This window comes from Stegodyphus dumicola, chromosome 2 (genome assembly GCF_044657685.1).
Source record: "Stegodyphus dumicola isolate Sdum_Otavi_A_Nest chromosome 2, ASM4465768v1".
Lineage (NCBI taxonomy): Eukaryota > Metazoa > Arthropoda > Arachnida > Araneae > Eresidae > Stegodyphus > Stegodyphus dumicola.
Window position 1 is genome coordinate 160,903,183 of NC_140769.1, and position 20,620 is coordinate 160,923,802.

The following is a 20,620-nucleotide window of genomic DNA, read 5'->3' on the forward strand; positions in this document are numbered from 1 at the left end:
AAAGGTAGTGTTTCATTATTGATATTTTTTCTTTTTTGCCTCTTTTTACAAAAGTAAAGGAAGAATTTTAATCATGAAAAATTTCGGATATCAGATTTCAACAGAAATATCCATTTTGACTATTTTTCTACATGATGTCTGGATGTCTAGACAGAAAAGAAAGTACTCTTTATAAATATAAAGAAATAATTAAAAAATTCTTTATTCTGAAATGAATTGTAAAATGGGTTCAAAATTAATTTTTTCGGGACATCTGTACATACATTTCTCGTATAACTAAAAAATTATTAGCCGAAAAACATTGAAATTTTGTGTATGGGACTGCTATAACATCTAGTTGTGCATCTCCCTTTTTTTATTGGAATTGAAAGGACCAAATGTGTATATATATATGTGTGTGTGTGCGCACCCTTATCCGATCTTTATTTTCACAGTTGTTGGTTATAGTCATATACTTCCAATTACAGACATGTTTTAAATGATGAAAATATTCATGTTTTGGCAATGCCAAATTTAGGGGGAGAAAAAAAATTGGACAAGTAATGAAATCCAGCTTTTACTGTGGTCTCCTGGTTCTTATATTTGAGAAAATTTTATACTCTTAAAAAATAAAAATATAAGGAGTTTGTTTGTCTCCCATTATGAAGCGTTACAAAAAAGTTTGTATAATTTGCATGCAAGAAAGTCATGTGGTGTCCACATCAGTTTTTTTTTTTTTTTTTTTAATTGATTGATTGCCCCTGCATGGAATCCTAGTGTGCTACCATTTTGAAAATAGCTGCTACATTTAACATATTAGCATGGCAAAAAAATTAGTTCCAGTCAATTTGCAAATGTTCTACAGAGTTGGCAACCACTTTACGACTTTTCAGTGGGGCTGCAGATAATCAAAAAGTAGCAGTAAATATTGAGTATTTTATACTAGATGCTATTGTTTGCAGTAGTATAACACACAGGCATTTTAATTTCAATTTAACCATTTTATGTCAGTAATTTATTGTACAGATTTAGCTATATATATTTTTTCTGTATGAATGATGAATGTATAAAAATTATTATATCAGACTTACGTAGTTGGGGAAAATCGTCTGTTGTACACTTGGAGAAAAATTTTTATCATCTTCTTGGTCATGTATGGCTAAGAGCAGGAAGCTCTTTCAAGCTTCTTGTTAATGTGTAATCAGTGAAGATTGATATATTCTATTTTTCTGTTAGATACATACTAAAGTATTTTGGTGTATAAAATGTAAACTGATGTTTCAGTCTCTTACTTTAGTAATTCCAAATATATAGAACACAGTTATTTTTAGTATTAAATACAATACTGTTTTGTTTTAGCACATAAACAAATACCTCCTTTGTTTTATATTTCTAGCAAAACGCGAAGAGGAGGAGGATGAGGATATGAAGGAACTTGCTGCTTGGGCATCGTAATAGTATCAGTAATTGCTTATGTAAGTTCCGTATGATTTTGGTTTTTTAAGGAGATTTTTTAATATCTTTAATGTGTAATTATTGTACAAAATATAAAACATTTGTATAATAACTGAAAATAACAGATGTGTATTCTGTTTTTTAAAGCTAATGATTATAGTTATTTCATAATGAATATAAATGCATGATAATTTAAGTACTTTTTTAAATGTATTTAAAGTCTCTTTTCTAGCTCCTAAATAATTAACTAAATTATTTAGTCTGTAACACTCAAGTGTGTGTACGTGCAAAATACTGGTATGTCTTATGTAATTGAAGTACTTTTAAATGGGAATCTTAAGCCCTGATCTAATCAGTTTCACCTAAACTTTCCATAATTCTAATTCTTAAAGAGAATATATTTGTAGAAGTATTTTATACATTTTACAGAAATAACCAAGAAAGTCAGGAATTTCCTGATCGAATCAGTTATACCTAAACTTTCTGCAATTTTAATTCTTAAAGGGAATATACACTCATGTTAAAAAAAAATAAGTAATAAATGCTAAAAGAAAAAGTACGAATGTAAAAAGGGGGAATTAAAACATGCAATTTAAATGAGCGGTAGAGGTTGCATCGCCGAATGCAAAAAGGCAATTTGGTTTAAAAAGTGGCATGCAGGACCTATGTGTGTCAGTTTGGAAGCAGTGGTAGTTCTGTGTAATCCAAGATAGCCGAAAGCATGAGCTGAAGATGCCATTTGCATGATGCAATGCGTTTGGAGGGCTGTCAGGATGTTGCAAGCTGATGCAAGGTAATCCGCTATCGCGAGAGAGCTGAATGTGCACATTAGTGTCATCAATAGGCTGTAGAATCGTTACCAAAGGAATCAAAACCCCTGTAGAAGACATGAGTCTGGATGCTGAATTTAGCATGTGTGTTACTTGAAACTTTCGCTTGCTTTGTTGTTGGTAGATGGTTGAATGAAATGGCAGGCTTTTCGGCAAATGAAATAGTACTTGGATTATTTGCACATCTGTTATAGTACTTAGATTATTTACACACATGTTATTTAAAACTTTAATTAATTTACTTTCTGGCTTATTTTTGAAAGATGTTTGCTGTGTTTTTGAAAATATATTCATTTTTTACAGTTCTTTTTTAACTTTCAGTATCTGGGCAGAATTGATGTACCTAATATGCTTTCACTTTTTTAGAACTTTAACATTTTTTACATACCTATAAGAATCTCCTTAATCTTTATGAAACTGCTTATGCAGAATTTAAGGGAAATGGGTGAGGTCCAAGGTTTTGCTTTTTCTTTGCTGGTATTGAGTATTGTTACATGTATTTTGTTTCTTCTAAATTTTTATCTTGCATCAACAATAAAAACATATATGTTTTTAAAGAAGTATTACAATAAGATCAGCTGGCAAGAATTCAGTGCAAAATAATATGTCACAGAAATATCAAATAATCATCAGAGGAAGAAAAAGGAATGATCTTGATAATCACTAGATAAATGCTTAGATTCTTAGTTAAAATTTCCAAGGGGCTGAAACTCGTACAGAAACTTTCATCAAACATCATTAGTACTTTTCTAAAACAGACATGATGAAATAGAGAAAATGTCCTAAGTGAGAGAAAGGAAATTTCAAGTCTTTTTGTGGTACATATTCACTATTTTATATAAATAATTTGTTACATATTTGGACTATTTTTAATATGTACGTATGATAGCAGTTTATTTAATATACTCTTAAACAAGTAATACTTCATGCAGTAGAGCATTGAAAGATTCAAAGTTCATGTGTGCTGTCCCCTCACTAGTTATCATCTTCAAGCTGTTGTGAGATCAATCAGTAAAGATTTATACACCCTTCCTGTAGTCTGGTGCAAATAGGGGAGAGAAGAGTTCCCAACTGGAGACCCTCCATATTAGGCCAGGAGGTGGAAACTAGTCGTGAATCACCTCGGAAAGAGAATAGGACAAATTTCTTATTGCTGCGAGATGGGGCTTTCAAACCCAGAACACAGACTTACTCAAAATAAATTCTCTCAGAATCCAGTTGCTGAACCTACACATTGGGTGCATGTCAAACTTTAACATGTTCATGGCCATTGTGCTACCTATTCAGATGGAGCAGGTAGTGTAACAGCATATTGATTTCACTATGGAATAGCATAAATACATAAAAATTCTGTAATTTTCTGCTGGTGTGATACAGATTGCAGGAAAGTTTTCATATTTTTGTACAAAAACTGAAAAGATTCCATGATTATGTTGCACAGTTTATATAAATAAAAATTTATTAATGACACACATCAAAGGCTTGTTATCCACTGTTGAAGGAATTTTCTTTCTGTATGTGACATTTCATCAATGTTTTCATCAGCAGCAGCAGAAGAATCTTTGACATCAGCATTTCTCATTTTAATTTCTGTCACAATGTCTTATCACTTAGATTTTCTCGTGTAACATTATTATCACATGATTCATAAAACTCCATATCACATTCTGAAAATATTGAAATCACATTGTTTTGGAGCACATTAGTGATAGGTAAATTATATATATATATATATATATATATATATATATAATACTGTATGAACTTAAATCCATTTAGTGCGAATACAAGTTATTATTACTTGCGCAATTGCTGCAAAGTTAGTTAATAATAATTTATTTCCTAAACAGTATTGATTAATTGATTATATTATCTCCTAAGTTTAATTAAAGTAGAATCCATACTGGTAAGTTATATTTTGAAAGATGTTTTGAAGTAATTTGAAAGCAAAATGTTAATAATGTTTTAACGGGGACTGGAGTTAAATCATCACGAAGAATAATATTTCAATTGTAAAAGGATAAATTAAAACATGTAATTATTGTCATTGATCAGAAATTAGTTGACTTTTCAAGGGGAACAAACCAACTCCCGTTCAATGAACAATAATTGATAAAAATACGTAAATATGAAAGTGTTTCGTCTTTACTCGAGTTATAAGTTAATGCCAAACCGGCAATTCTAGTCAGGCCAAATGTTTCTGCGAATAGTTGCTACTCAAAGAACTTATTCTCATGAAGCATTTTAGTCAATTCAATTTGGAGTAAAAATCAATTACTGTAGAGAAATCCTGTAAAACTTGAGTAACCGTCCCCGACACTATCATCTTTATGTATTTGAGTACTATATTATTTGTAGAAATTAAACATTGGAAATTGTCATTATGAAATCGAATTCAAAGTGAAGTTGAAATAAACATAGAAGATTATAAAAAAGATAAATAATGCAAACTTTGTAAAAACAAATCAAAGAAAACATAAAAATAATATAGAAAATAATATAAATAAGATCAGTGCATGTACATGAAGATATAAAGGCCAGAAAGGTATTAAGTAACTTACATTCTTTCTAGTGGGGGAGTTGGCAAAGTGTTCTCTTCGTGTCTGACTCAGAAGTGTAGGGTGTCCGAAAGTTCTTAGCGGCAGTAGGGGCTTTGAATAATATCAGTCGGTAAGTCTTGGGTGAAGTAATTTATGGTAGTGGGTGGGACTTGGAATTCTTGAGGGATGTATTTTGTGGAGTTCTTATCTGAGAGAGACCATCTGTTCAGATTTTTTTGAAAATACTAGTGAATGGAAATTAATTAATTTCTGGCTAATTGTCGTGTCGCAATGATTAAGAATTTAAGAAAGGAAAAAGGCATTTTCGCTGTCCAAGAGCTAATAGACAGTCTAAAGGCAGGAAATAGGCCCATTTTTTTAGTAACAGTATAGTAATAGTATATGTCTGAAGACAATTAGCTTTTTACAATATATACAATTGAGTAATTACACTATATACAAATCTTTCAACTGACAGTCATCCAACTTATACCGCCTTCTCAGGTTTAGGAATAAATTATCATATCCCTATCAGTTAAATGATTTAGAGTGAGTATTTAACGCCTGCTCTTTTAAGGCAATGGTTGATAAATTGAAAGGGAATTAGATTATTTTTGAGAATTTTGATAAGGATCAAAATTTCGCGTTGTAAATCTATTGTATCTGTGCATATAGTTTTAATTCGTTGTATTTGATTAATTATAGTATTGTTAATTACTTTTTTGGTTCTAAAAGTTCCAATTTATTAATTTGTTAGTATTCAAATTGAAGTTTCTTGTTTTGTCAAAAAGTAAAATTTTTTTGTAGTTAATGATTTGAAGATCTAGAAAGTCTATGCTATTTTGTGAATTATTAGTTTTATTAAGTTTAAGACAATTCGGATAAATGTCGGAGTTTTCAATTTTACCAAAATTATTAATTGTAATAAAGGTCATCAATATATCTGTAGGTGTGTTTGTAGTAATTTAACTCTTGTGGTTGTAGATTTTTTTGGAAGTTAAATTCTTTGACAAATAAAAAGATATTACAGATCGAGGTGCTGGAATGTAAGCCCATTGGTAATCCTCTGACTTGTTTAAAAAGTTGATTTTGAAACTTGATGTAGTTATGAAATAGTGTGCATTTTAGGTAGGTTTTCCATTTGTCAAGAGTCATGATATTGAGTATATTAGGGAAAAGTTTTGGTAGATCAAGTAGACTGGTATAGATTTCTTCTAGAGGAAGTGAGGTACATAAGTTTTCAAAATCATAGCAGTTAATGTTTTGGATGTTAATGGTATGAATGGTATTAATGACAGGAGTGTTATTATGAATGATCCAGCAATAGTTATGATTAGTGTTACAATCATTGAAAATAAATTTACAGATTTTATTAAGTTGAATTGAAAAATAATAGTCTATATTTTTCTTGTAATTATTAGTTCCATTAGCTATAAATCTAAATTTTAATGGTGTTTTATGGAATTTGGGAATCGCATAAAGATTAGTAAATCTGTTGTAGTTTCCATTTAAAGTAATATTGAGTTTCTTATGAAAAGTTTTAATGCTGTTTATTATAGATGTTTCTGTAAGGTTGGCTGATTGATAAGTAGTTGCGTTGAGAAGTTCTTTATGAATAATCTCAGTGTAGAATTGTTTTCATATAATGCTAAAGTTATTAGTTTCTTTATCTATTTTTGTAATAGTAAAAAGCTGTTTTAATTTACTAATATCTGATGTAAGTTGCGACCAATTCAGTGTACTTTTAAATTTGAGGTGACTGATTTTCGTGGATATGCGTTGAAGAATTTTAGCTTTCCATTTTAAGAAGGTATCTATGGGTAAATTCAGTTGATAGCTTGCTTTAACTATAAATTCGTTGATGTTGTTTTCCAAAGTCTTGTAACAGTAATTTGTAGTAATGTTTCTGACTGGTCTAAATTTTGTACCATAACTCATTAGTGTTTTTAGTTGATGGTTTTGTATGATATTCAGGTTGCCAGTAATTATGTGCTGGTGATGAGAATCTATGTAATTGCTGTAAATTGGTGTCTTACAATGTCATTCTGCAGTTTCATCTATTTCATGGTGGTTAGTAAGCAAGTTGCTTAAGGTCCTTTGATATTTAAATGCAATTATTGGTATTGTGTCAACTGCGGGGAAGTAATCTTTACAATCTCTGATGATTCTTGAGAAATGAATATTGTCAAACTGCGGATGCAGAAAATTGACTTTAAAATAAATTTTGCGTTGAGTGAGACTATTAGAGAGTCTGAAAAGACTAAAATCAAGAATCATGTCTTTAATGATTTGTATGTCGTCGTAGCTTTCTTGAATGAATTTTTTTAGTTTGATAAGGAATTTATTAGTACAGGAGTGTAACCAGTTGAGAAGTTTCTTGGGAAAGCAGTCTGAGTCATAAAAACATTTCAATTGTTTTTTCAATGCAAGTGTATTCAAAGTGGATAAAAATCTCGCATTATTTTTTATTTTGCTTCCTCTTTTTCCTCTCTGCGTTTTGATGCTGTAGAGTTTAAATTGGCTGAAAATAGACTTCTTAGAAGTATCTCTATGACTATGTATATAAGTGTTAAGTCCATATGGATAAAGTGAACGTTGTTTTAGTATATAGAGAGATTCCTGAAAAATTCGTGTTTTGTGATTGGGTATTATATCTAGTATCTGAAGTTGAATAGAGTTGAAGTCATGGTGTTTAAAGTGTTCTAATTCTGCTGTATTAAGTTGTGATGGTGTACTTATTTTAATCCTATTTTTTTGTGCGTTGAATTTTTTGATTTGAGCTCTATGGTTATTGATTCGAAAGTTAAGATTGTTTTTAGTCTGTCCTATATATTTAATATGTCAAGTACCGCATGTAATCATGTAAATACAGTTAAATGTTTTTCATAGAAATTGTTTTTTGGGTTTACCTGTAGCAGGCATGGCGTTAAATTTTCAAGTTTGTCATCTAGTGGAATGACATTTAGTGATTTCAATATGAGTTAAACTAGCAAGATATAAAAGTAAGGAGGCTGCTAACCTTCAATACAGTAAAGTTTTTGTATAAGAACTTTAAAACTTAAAAAGGATGGAGATAATATATAAAAAGTGGGTACATTAGGTAAGAGATAAATAGCGCTAATAGCTGCTATTTAGCATATCAAATGTTGTATGAACTTAAATCCATTTAGTGCGAATACAAGTTATTATTACTTGCGCAATTGCTGCAAAGTTAGTTAATAATAATTTATTTCCTAAACAGTATTGATTAATTGATTATATTATCTCCTAAGTTTAATTAAAGTAGAATCCATACTGGTAAGTTATATTTTGAAAGATGTTTTGAAGTAATTTGAAAGCAAAATGTTAATAATGTTTTAACGGGGACTGGAGTTAAATCATCATGAAGAATAATATTTCAATTGTAAAAGGAAAAATTAAAACATGTAATTATTGTCATTAATCGGAAATTAGTTGACTTTTCAAGGGGAACAAACCAACTCCCGTTCAATGAACAATAATTGATAAAAATACGTAAATATGAAAGTGTTTCGTCTTTACTCGAGTTATAAGTTAATGCCAAACCGGCAATTCTAGTCAGGCCAAATGTTTCTGCGAATAGTTGCTACTCAAAGAACTTATTCTCATGAAGCATTTTAGTCAATTCAATTTGGAGTAAAAATCAATTACTGTAGAGAAATCCTGTAAAACTCGAGTAACCGTCCCCGACACTATCATCTTTATGTATTTGAGTACTATATTATTTGTAGAAATTAAACATTGGAAATTGTCATTATGAAATCGAATTCAAAGTAAAGTTGAAATAAACATAGAAGATTATAAAAAAGATAAATAATGCAAACTTTGTAAAAACAAATCAAAGAAAACATAAAAATAATATAAAAATAAAAATATAAAAATAATATAGAAAATAATATAAATAAGATCAGTGCATGTACATGAAGATATAAAGGCCAGAAAGGTATTAAGTAACTTACATTCTTTCTAGTGGGGGAGTTGGCAACATTGTGAAAAAAACATCAAACAAACTTTCGCAGTTTTAGACAATTCAATTTAAATGAAGTTAAAGCAAAGTAGCAGGCGATGACATGGCGAAGGTAAAAATTTACTCTTACGAACATTTTTAAAAAAAGGTAAAAATTTGAATAATATCATCTATAATTTAAAAAAAAAAAAAAAAAGCTTTTCATATAGTATTAATAAATATTACGTATCATTGAGGGAAAAAATTCATATAATTAATCCTTTTTAAAAATTTATTTGAAATTTAAGGTTAAAAATAGCTGTGACAATTCGCTGTAACAAAATCCATAACCACATTTGGTGTTATTATCACTCAAAAAAAAAAGATGCCAAATTTAAAAATGCGAAAATATGTAAATTCGTGTATATATTGGAAAATTTTGAATAAAAACTCTAATTTTTTGCAGGTATGCTTAGAACTACACCTACTTTAAAATGATAGTAAAAATTTTATAGGTTATAATTGAAAAATTTTTTCGAAAAATTTATAAAAATTATTTTAAAATACAAATTTTAAAAACAAAACTCAAAAAATGAGTGAATTTGTTTTGGAATGAATCTAAATTTTGAAATGTGAAAGGAAAAATCAAAGACGTTTAATAAAAAAAGAGATATTAATAACTATATGCCAAATTCAATTAACATTGAGGAGCTAAAATTTTGAGAGCTAATTTTTTAAAAACTACTTGTACGATTTTTACAAAACTTGGCACTCTGTCATAATTTGAGTCGTAGAATCGAAATATGTAAAAAAATTGGTATGTTATTTCAGAAAAAGTTCGATTTTGTGTCAAAATACCTATGTTAGAATAGTGCTATATATAAATCTAATATATATCCTCTGTTGCGCTTTCGAGATATGAAGCACAACACTATTTGAATTTTGTCAATCGGACCAGTAGAACAGGAGATATAGAACTGTCCCTTTTTTTTTTAGCAGTGTACATTAGAGTTGTTAGTCATCTTTTGCTTTGTATCCGAAACATTTGTATTGTACTTTTATAACTCTTCTTCAGACAGCTTTGATATCATTCATGCCTTACAATTAACTTTATAAGAAGTGGGAAAAGTTTTCTCATTTTTAATCATCTTTCCATTTACTAAAAGCCTGCAAAGCTTAGTTCCATGGTCCATTCATATTGGCAAATGCTAGAATTGATGTATGTTATAAAATTTTGACAATTTGTGCTAGTTCATGTTTGGTCTTTAAATTGTAACATTTTGTTTGGCATCATGAGCTAGAATATTGCAGCTTCAGATATGCTTTGAAAATATCTTTTTCCTGATATTGGAGAGAACAATTTTCCAACAATGAACAATTTTCCAACAGTTTTTTTTTTAAGAATTTTTTCCATTTCTTAAACCTATCCAGCCCAGCCATTTGAGCAAAAAAAAAGGGGGGGGTAGTTTCATTAAACTGTCTGGTAAATTCATCGGCCCTTGTTTTGAAGTCTTTATCCAGGTGTTGGCAGATTACAGCTTCTTTGAATGGTGAACCATTTCAGCTGTGTTTCTTCATCATCCTTATGCTTAAGCTTTATTGGTTGTTTCATCATATTTGAATTTTTCATTAGCACAAAAAGTCAATATTCGATTTTTGCTTGTTACGATCAATGGATGTGAATAAATTTCATTCTCTGCAGATATCAGTTTGGCTGCACCAGCACAGGTTTTATACTTTTTGAATAATGTAGACCTTATCTTCAGTGCAGAACACTTGACATTTACAGTTCACCATTTAAATGCATTTTTGATCCATCTAAAAAATTCAAATTCCCTATTTGGAGGGCAGAACTTGAAGAGCAGTTATATTCAAGAAAAAGAAATTGTTTATGTTAAAAAAATTTCATTGGCTAAAATACAAAGCAGTTATGTAACCACAACCTCATAAGATTCACTACTTCTGCTATAGTGAAATTTTAAAATTTCCATCATAGCATCAACCTTGAATACAGCTCTATCTGGCTGCTCATTCAAAGAATTTGAGTGGTATCAGAGAACCTATTTACAGTTTTTGCTTCAGTAGTCATGTATACCATATGGTGTACTAAGATGCATTTATTGTATCCTCTTTTTTTCTAAAATTGGGTATCATACCTGTCTTGCATAGCTTTTGTGTTCTGAACATGAAGAAAAGTTGAGTTGATAAAAGTGACATAGAGATGCTTTCTTATGTGGATGATTTTAAGGCTTAGTAATTTTTTTTGCTCAGCCTTGGAAAAAATCTGAAAAAAAAAAAAAAAAGAGAGAGAGAGAGAGAGAAGAAGAATACTAAAAGTTTCAGTTGAAGATACCCATGCAGATATTTTAACTGGAAGTTTGCCATAGTATAAATTAACATTATGTGTATAGAGAATTAGATAAGATCAAAATTTTCATTCGTTATATCTGGGAGTTCAGCTGAATTTATATGTTTGTGATGATGTTTTTGCTTTTATTATGTATTTCTGTTAATATTTTCAAGTTCTGACTCGTATGACTTTAAAATATTGATTAATTGTTATGGGTATTTGCCATCCCAAATGTAACTTTTAAATACTTTATGATTATTTATTTGTATTCGGTGACTATAATTAGAATAAAAATTATATGTTTTAAGAATGTGTTAAGGGTGACTTTCTAATAAATGCCTCATATTCTTAGAAATGTTTCTGTTTGTAAATTGAAACTCCTGAATAACATAACTTCATTTCAGACTATTGCTTTTATTTCAATAAGTATTCATTATCTGTAATAAAACTTTTAGAGCATTCATAAAAATTGATGTTTTATATATCAATAAAATATGTATTTTGTTTCCTAGGTATTAACACTTTCGTAAGGACTATGATTAAAGGCAAGTTTTGTAAAATAAGATTATGAAAAGCTACTTTTGAGGTTTTCTTGTTCCCTGTGTAGTCCAGTGTAGATGGTTGACATGATCACTCTATAGTTGCTGCCTTTGATCACCTCGCAAGATGTAAAATTATGTATTTTAAAAATTAAATTGTTATTTTCATTTTATTATTTTGCTTTCATACCTGAAACCATTTACACACTATTTTTAATAATTTCATTTAATTTGAAAATTTTTAAATCTAGTATGTAATAAGTGATTTTTATAAAATCCTTTCTTCATTTTTTAAAAAAGCAGTTGGACTGTTTTGGAGGAAAAAGCTATTTTTGAATTGTGTACTTTCTCATTCTTTGGTAGCTTTTGCATAGTTTGTGATTATAATGTATAATTTTGATTTCAAACTTGATTTTGGTAATGAAATATTAAAGCAACAATATATTTTGCAGTATATTTATTTTGGCTTCAGTTGTTGCAAAAAGTATTTCTCTCATCCAAGAAAATATTCTCAAAGTGTATATTTGAAGAATAAATTTTCATAGATATATGAATACTGAAAGTAATCTTTGTAGTTAATATTTTCAATCAAATGAAAGATATTTGTATCAAATGTGCCACAATAAAATATATATGCTGACTTTTCCCCCTAGGCTTAGATTTTAATTTACAGTTGAATATGTAAGATATATTTTTCTTTCATTACTGTCAAAACAAACAAAATTATAGAATTTGATATAAAATCATCATTGTGCTAGAACATAATAATTTTTTCATAGAAACCTGCTGAAAATCGCATTTTTAAAAGGTATAATCATGTACTTATGCATAGTTAATTAATCACATCTGTCCATTCCTTCAGAAATTGTAACTTGTTTAGTTTTATTATAAAAAAATCTTTATTGCTCAAAAGTACATGCTACAGAATAATGTGTATAAAGCTATACTTGGAAATTGAAAAGTTTCCTCATTTATAACTGCAGAAAATTACTTTAATTTTCAGAAATTTAGTGCTGCGACTGACTGTAAAATTATATTAATTTGAATTTTGTCATAGAAGTAAGTAACTTATTTTTATTAAGAATATGTGTTCTGAAGCTGTTCTCAAGACAATTAAAATTATTTTTGCAATGTGTAATTGCAAGTGCTAATTTTTAAGAACATATTTTCATCTATTTGAGGTAAGTGTCATAGCTTATATTATTTTCTTGACACTTGTTTGTTAAAGTGGCATAAGCCTGTGACATTTAAAGGCTAATGTGAATCTTGAAATTTACAAGTTACAAATTGGGCAATTTAATTTGCTAATTTTGGCAACTACTTTAACAAAGAAGTATAATTTTTATGATTCACATTCCGATGCACACATTGACTTGTGGGTATGTATAATATATATAACTTTGAATGTACATAAAATTTCTAGACTTTAAATGTGCTGTATGCCCTGTGAATTAATTTGTATAACTAGTTTGTGTTAGTGAATTTAATAAAGTAATAGTGATGATCATTACTTCTAACATACTGCTTTGATTTGAAGCAGATAATAATTATTGTTTTTATATACAGGATATTTGAAAAGATGGCTATAGGCTTTTTTAAGTATTGATCCTGCACATGTATCTTCATTTTCTCTAAATAAGGTGGAAAACTTTATGACAAGCATTTCAATAGTGTGAATGAGAAGTATTTTTTTATTTGTCCTGGGAACAAAAATTCCATTTAACAAAACATTTGTTACGCTTTAATAAATTGATACAAAATTTGCATAGAGTAATTAATATTAATGTTGAGTCAGAAACATATTTAATATCAAATATTGTTTTATCCAACACAGAACCTAATCACTAAAATCAGGAAATTTTAGTTAGTGTATTAGTTGCTTCTTAAATTTGGTTGAAAAGTCATTATGTTTTTTTCATGAATCTCTAAGAATTTGTGTATACAAGTATGTGATTTTATAAGAATTTCAGTTTTATAAGTAATCCTTCCACTCACAGTATTGAAACTTTCATAAAATTTTGTACTGTTCTTTAAAATATTTCATTAGTGAAGGTAAATGTGTAGTATTTAATAGCCTAAAGCTTCTACAGACCTTTCTGAAACTCTTGGTATAAACCATTAACTGTAAACTTTCTGTATTTCTTTTTATTTTATTTTTACATTGAATAAGTTAATAAGCAGATAAACCTTCAGTGCAGATACCTGGTATAAATTTGCTAAGTTGAAATTAATATTGTTTTGGGTATATATATGACATTAATTTTTAATCCTAATAATAGTATACAGAAATAGAAATACTTAAGTTATATTTTAGGTTCTTGTTTATCATTGATTTCCATATTTAAAAATATTTGTTTATAAATAGTTAATATTCTAATTCGTATCTCTTCCGCTTGTTATTCCTTATGCATAATTTTAAAATAATTTAATGATTTAACAAATTCTATTTGAAATATTTTTTATACATGCCTTTAGCTTCTGTTTTACCTATATTCAGTTTCTTATTACCTGTTTCTGTTTACTTGTACAAAATTAAAATGTTGTAAAAATGGGGAGCGGGAAAGTATATTGGAAATCATTTTAAAAATAAAGAAAGGTGTTTAAAATAATTTAATGATTTAACAAATTCTATTTGAAATATTTTTTATACATGCCTTTAGCTTCTGTTTTACCTATATTCAGTTTCTTATTACCTGTTTCTGTTTACTTGTACAAAATTAAAATGTTGTAAAAATGGGGAGCGGGAAAGTATATTGGAAATCATTTTAAAAATAAAGAAAGGTGTTTTCTAATGCTGATGAGTCTGTTTTTGTATCTTGCAGATAGTATACTGTTATAATAAACCCACAATTTTAAGCAAAAAATTCAGGGTTTTTCACCCTTTAGAAAATATATTTGTAATTACATTAATATTATTAAATGTTCCATATTAGAGCTGATATTTATATGCATTGAAGCATTCAGGTAGAAAACGAAGCTTTATTTTGTTTGAATTTCTGAATAATAATAAAAGTGCATGTGTTTAAAACTAAAATTGAATTTTATAGGATGACTTTTTAAAATTTTTTGGCAAATGCCTGTAACCCCTCTCCCCCCCCCACATTTTTTTTTTTTTAATTAGTGGAGAATAAACTTAAATTTCGATATTTTTATATCCTTGTGGATATATGTACGTATATATATATATATATATGCTGACTGCAGCTTGCATATCTGGTGCAAATGGGAAAAAACATGCTAAAAGTGTGTCTTGTCATCTGAAATTTTATTTTTTATAGTATAATTTGCTTGAGAATATAACTTGTATCTTTTGAATAAAATATAATGACTATATATTTATTGAGCTTAGCATTATTTCTTTATTTACAGTACTTTATAAGTACCCTCCCGATTTGAAAATATTTCTGACATTTAATATCATTTTCATAATTTATGTAACTAGAAGGGTGGAAGGCATCTACAATATTTTGTTATTTACTTGAAGTTATCCATGTAGAAAAGTTCGATTTATCAAACATCCTATCATGATTAAATTGTCTATTTCACTCTTTTCTGCTCATTTTAAAAGAAGGTTTTCAGAAAATAGAATATTCTCCAAAAACTGCTACATATCAATTTTAGCTCTTTTGCTGAAAATCATTTTAAATTTATATCCGTATTTTGAATACAATTCTATAAAAGTTTTCACTTCTGAAAAAATAGTTTTTTTATTTAGCACATTGACTGTGCACATCATAAAATATTTAAAGTGATATGATTTAAGAGTAAAATTTGAAACACAAAGTAGAGTAGAAGTTATTAGCACTTCTTGAAAAGTTATTTTTTTTTTTAATTCTGTTTATTGTGAATTACTTTTAAAAGTTACTAGTTTTACACTGTGGAAGAATAAAACTTTTTGCTGTCATTATGCATGTATAGGTAAGAATTTTATATTTTTTAAAGAAAAACATAAACATATTTTATAAATGTTAGTAGCTACAAGAATCGGGTCTAATTTATTTTCATTTTCTGCACATTATTTTACCGGACCACTAAACTGTAATTTGTTTTGAAATCTGTAATGATAAGGCTGACAATATGCAAAATATAGACTTCTGGGCAACAATTAAATCTCAACTGATATTAAAACTGCGCAGTAAAATATCCACATTCATTTTTAAAACAAAAATCTGAAAAAAATCTAATTATTATTAAATAATATTTTTATGTATTGTTAATAACAAACCTTATTGTAATTTGCAAAATGATTTTCTGGCTGTAAAAGCTTCAGTACATTAGCGGTAAAAATGTAAGTTCAAATTATTTAGAATTTTTTATTTTAGTTGATACTGAACATTTATCATGTCAAACTTGTGCTTCTTGTGTCCTTACTTTTTTTATCGCCTGTAATTGAAAGAAAATGAATAGCTTAAACTATACTGACAACAAAATTTGGGTGTCTAGTAACTTATTCAAAGTTTTGTTTTTTTATTTATTTTTTTCTAATGTCAGACACAATCATCATCATAGAGGTTGGCCATTATTAAGGCCAGAAGCAGTGGTCACTTTATTATGGAGGCACCTATTAGGTGGGCTACCTTTATTTCCTATGAAGGGACGGATAGTTACGATCATGCCATCTTCGAAATTCGAACCCGGGCTCTTTATCACAATCTTCTCTAACCACTATAATTTTCTTGGGCAGCACTTATCTGTCTTTAACCTTTTCGCGACGGCGCACGTTTGTTTAAGACGCTCGTGCGGGACGGAAGAGAATCGAAGGCAGTCACCGTACAGGACAGAGGTTTTGCATCGCTAAGCCTAATTTTATAACAAAAATCAGAAAAACAAAAGTTTCGCTTCTAGCATCATAATTTTTGGTATCATTTTAGATTATTACTTGAGCTCTTATATATGTTAAAATTAGCCCTTAAAACATTTTTTTCTTTATATTACATGAAAATATACTTAAAAAATTGCTTATCTTCTAAAATTGCGCTTTTCAAATTATTCCAAAGTTGTAATTGATAAAATCCATCAATAAAGTTTAAAATTAATAAAAAGAACACAATAAAGACTATTTACAGTAAGAAGTAACAAAATTTAAAATGAAAACAAGTGTTGTCAGTCTCAAAGCACAGAGAAGTATCACTTTTTAACTCTTTAGAAAATGAATCAGTACTCTCATTTGCGTTAGTAAATGGTTCACTAACCATACTAGGGTATTCTTCCTCTGATAAATAGCGCCTTCCCGCCATAATAGACTGGAGGTGAGGCTTTATTAAATAAAAAAAGAAGGAACGGAAATATATCTGAAGGCAATGCAAAACGTAAAAAAAACTCCGCACAGTAACCCTAAAAGACCATACATAGAAGAGGAAAAAAATAGAATAAAAAAAGGAATTGGATATAAATCAGATAGGAAAATGTTTTCATTAGCACGCAGCGATTTAAAGAGCCCACCTCTCTTTACGCTTTCCCTCCACCCTCGAACAGCTGATGAGTAAAATACCAAAGTGAAGCAGAATATATCAAACTCAAGGTCAGGAACCTAAAACTGTGTTCATTTCAAAAGTAATGGACACAGGATGCCATCTAGTGGCCTTCAGAAAAACGTTCCACCTTAAAATGCGTATACGCATCACCTGTACTCTGAATGTGATCTTTACTGATGCGTGGATGGGACGCCTGGCTGTAAGAGACGTTCTTAATGAATGCTTATATGGGACGCCCGTCCTGAAAGGGTTAAGCTTTTTACATAAAGTTTTATGATAAAATTTTATTATGAAAAATAGCAATTTTCAGAGCTTTAATATCTAGATGTGACATTGATATTTTTGAAAAACAAATTTACCCCTTTCTTAAGTTATGTTGAGATTGCAATAGAGATTTTGGAGAAGATTTCTCAAAACAAAAGAGTCATCTGCGAATGCTGTGTTTTACTGGAAGCAATTTAGTTTAGCATGGGAATAAGGAGTACTCATTTTGTTCACTCATTTGGATTTTGGCTTACAACAAATATGTCGTGTAAAAACTGCAGTATTCTAATCTTAATGTAGTATAACCTGAGAATAAGGATTATTTTATTTTCATTTTAACATAATGTGTATAATTTAATCTCCAATATTGCACGTAGTGTTCTACTTATGTTATATATCATTAGAAGAAAGTAAAATTATTAAAAGCTGCAAAATTCCTAGCAATTTACAGTGAATTCTTTTCTAATGTTTGAACAGACTGGAACATTGATAGAGATCTCTGTCACGGTTGTTTGTCATAAACCATTATTAGTGAAATTTTTCATATTATCCAATGAATATGAAACATTTATTTTGCAGGAAACTGCACTTTGGTAGAGTTTATTGCAGTATAATATTAAGTAACATTCAGTGCAAAGTCTTTCATGTTTATTAATTTCCAACATTACGGCCAAAAGAACTTTTGATTAAAGCACTTTTCTATATTTGAATTAAATGGAGTTACTAAGCAACTTAAACAAATGCCCAGTAATAAATGAAAAACTTGGAGTATGGCATGTGGCTAATCTAGTTTGATTTGTGTAATATAATTTTAATTCCATATAGTTGACCTGATTGTTTTTGCTAAAAATAGTTTTGCATTTATTAACTATTTTAATTTCATGTAAAACTAATCCTAATCATTTTACCAAAGCTAAAGCTCAGTATTCATGTCATATTTAAAGTTTGGGTCATGTTTCTTATATTGTTAAGTTTGAAGGTTGCAGTTGCCTAGCCACAATTTACCAGGCAACAGACCTGACTACTAAAAGAAAAAGAATACATGCAGCAGTATTATCATTATAAAAGGAGGCAACACAACATACATATACTTTGTCATTTTAATCCTTTGGCAGTTATCAAAATCTGTCATACATAATATCCCATTGCAGCAATAAGCAGAAAAGACATCTGTTTATTTTCCCCCCATTTGCTTTAATAAATTTAAATTTTTAATGACTGAAAAAATGTTAATTTTTTTAAAGAGATATATGCCATAATTCTTAATAGAACTCTTATCTTTTATTATTTGTAGTGTCTCTAAAATGTGTTCAGAGTTAAAGGATAGTAAACACAGTAAATTACCTTTGAAATAAGTTTGTCTTGCTTACAAATATGTACCAAAAACATTTTAGAATTCAAGATCCTCATAATTATGTGTTGAAATCGGAGTTTAATTTTCAGAAGAAATAAGTAGTGATGCATCTGTAGAAGTATTAAAGTAAATAGTTTATTTGGAGTTCAGTGTTTTATTACTTTGTCAGTGAAATGCAAAGTAGTTAATTTCCTCCAAAAATTCAGTTAAGAGTGAAGTTTTAATTGCTGATATGGTGTTTCAATGAATTTTGTTGCTTCTCTATCATGTTAACTTAATAAGAAAAATGAACATTACAATTTATTATTTTATAAATAACATTTGTTTTTAATCTGTCTGTTTAAATGTTAGACTTTAGGAAAATTTCAAGGTTTTAAACATGTCCCACTTAATACAATATTTTATTTCTTTTCTTTGTCTTATCTTTCGAAAATTGAAATATATAAATTGATTACTTATACAGTACATGGATATATGAATAAAATACAACTAATGGTAATATGAAATAAGGAAAAAAAATTAATTTATTCCAGCCAGTTTTCTCCACTATGAAGGAAATCCTGTTGAGAATACTTTATGTCCAAAATCTCACTTTTTCCTGATACCATTTGCAGTATATTAAATCTTGTGTGATAGAAAGGAATGATTATGAATTCACCATCATGAATACTGAATAAATATATTGTTACTTTTTTAAATCATACTTTATTATTAAAATATGATATATGTCGAAATAGGAGAAAGCTTAACTAACAGCACATGTAAATAAACTGTTGAACTTAAAACGAGCTGTACACTGTAAATGAGAAAAGAAAATAGCTCCAACACTAAACTTAAGTATGTAATTGATGTTATACAATCTTATTTATTTCAACAACTGAAATTGTTATGACTTTGAATTCCACAAGAGTCCTTTGCTTTTACAATGATTTTGTCGTATGTTCTTGCCTTCTCATCTGGATCTCACCCAGAGCTTGCCAACAATCACCGATGATATCCAAATGTATAAGAAAATAACCAAATGTTAAATTTTTTACCGATGTATTTGGTGTATGTTGACATTTACCGGAGAACGTCAAATTCTCCAGTTTCAGTCTTTCATGATAATGTGTATATGTATATATTTTTGTTGGTTTTAGAAACAGGCTGATGTATTTGCTCCTTTTGTTGCATCACTCCCTGATGATGATCCAGCAAAATATGTACATTACTTCTTTTTCATATTTGTTTTTGGCATTTTCATTGCCTTTCATGCAGTTTGCCACTGTGTTCCTGGTGTTCTGCATATAGTCTGATCCTACTTGAAAATCGCATGAATTTTAATTTATTCAGGATTAGGTTTTGAACTGCTTTGTATTTTGTGTGTGTACATATGTAAAGTTTAAAGTCTTAGTTACTGATGTGAAAGCAAACCTCATAGCAGCTACACAAAAAAATTTTTAAAAAGTAAAACTCTTAGGAAAGTTTCAAATTCATATTTATTCTGTATATTTTGAATCCTAAAACATAACCAAACACTTTCGCAAAAGATACATCACTGTTGCCACAAAAATTGATCACCCTGCCACCTTGCAGTGCGAAAATGAAATTGAACTTTGCAAAAATATAAAGATGGAAAAGCAAAAAAAAAAAGTGACACTTAAATTGCGTGTATAGGTGGTGAGGAATACCAGTAAAATAATATAATACAAAACAATAAAAATACAAAAAATGTAAATTACTATCACTAAGCAAAAGATTAAAATCAATAGTATAGGAAAATAAGAAAAATAAAGTTCATGAGCCCAGATGATGAGTAATTTGAACTGAATCTAGTAACTTTTGGCTATTTATTTTCCTTCATAGAAAAATCTTTCTTTTGAGGCTCAGTT

The 20,620-nt window shown here is 28.8% G+C and overlaps 1 protein-coding gene across 1 annotated transcript in view; it reads left to right on the forward strand.

The window, feature by feature from the left end:
* LOC146998629 (charged multivesicular body protein 4b-like) overlaps nt 1-14,996 on the forward strand; it is a 34,702-nt gene extending 19,706 nt beyond the window's left edge. Inside the window, exons 5-6 of the mRNA XM_085811384.1 lie at nt 1,376-1,454; nt 11,631-14,996. Of these exons, the coding sequence (XP_085667510.1) occupies nt 1,376-1,434 (59 nt within the window). The 3' untranslated portion in view covers nt 1,435-1,454; nt 11,631-14,996. The remainder of the gene's footprint in view (nt 1-1,375; nt 1,455-11,630) is intronic.
* The last annotated feature ends 5,624 nt before the right edge of the window (nt 14,997-20,620 follow it).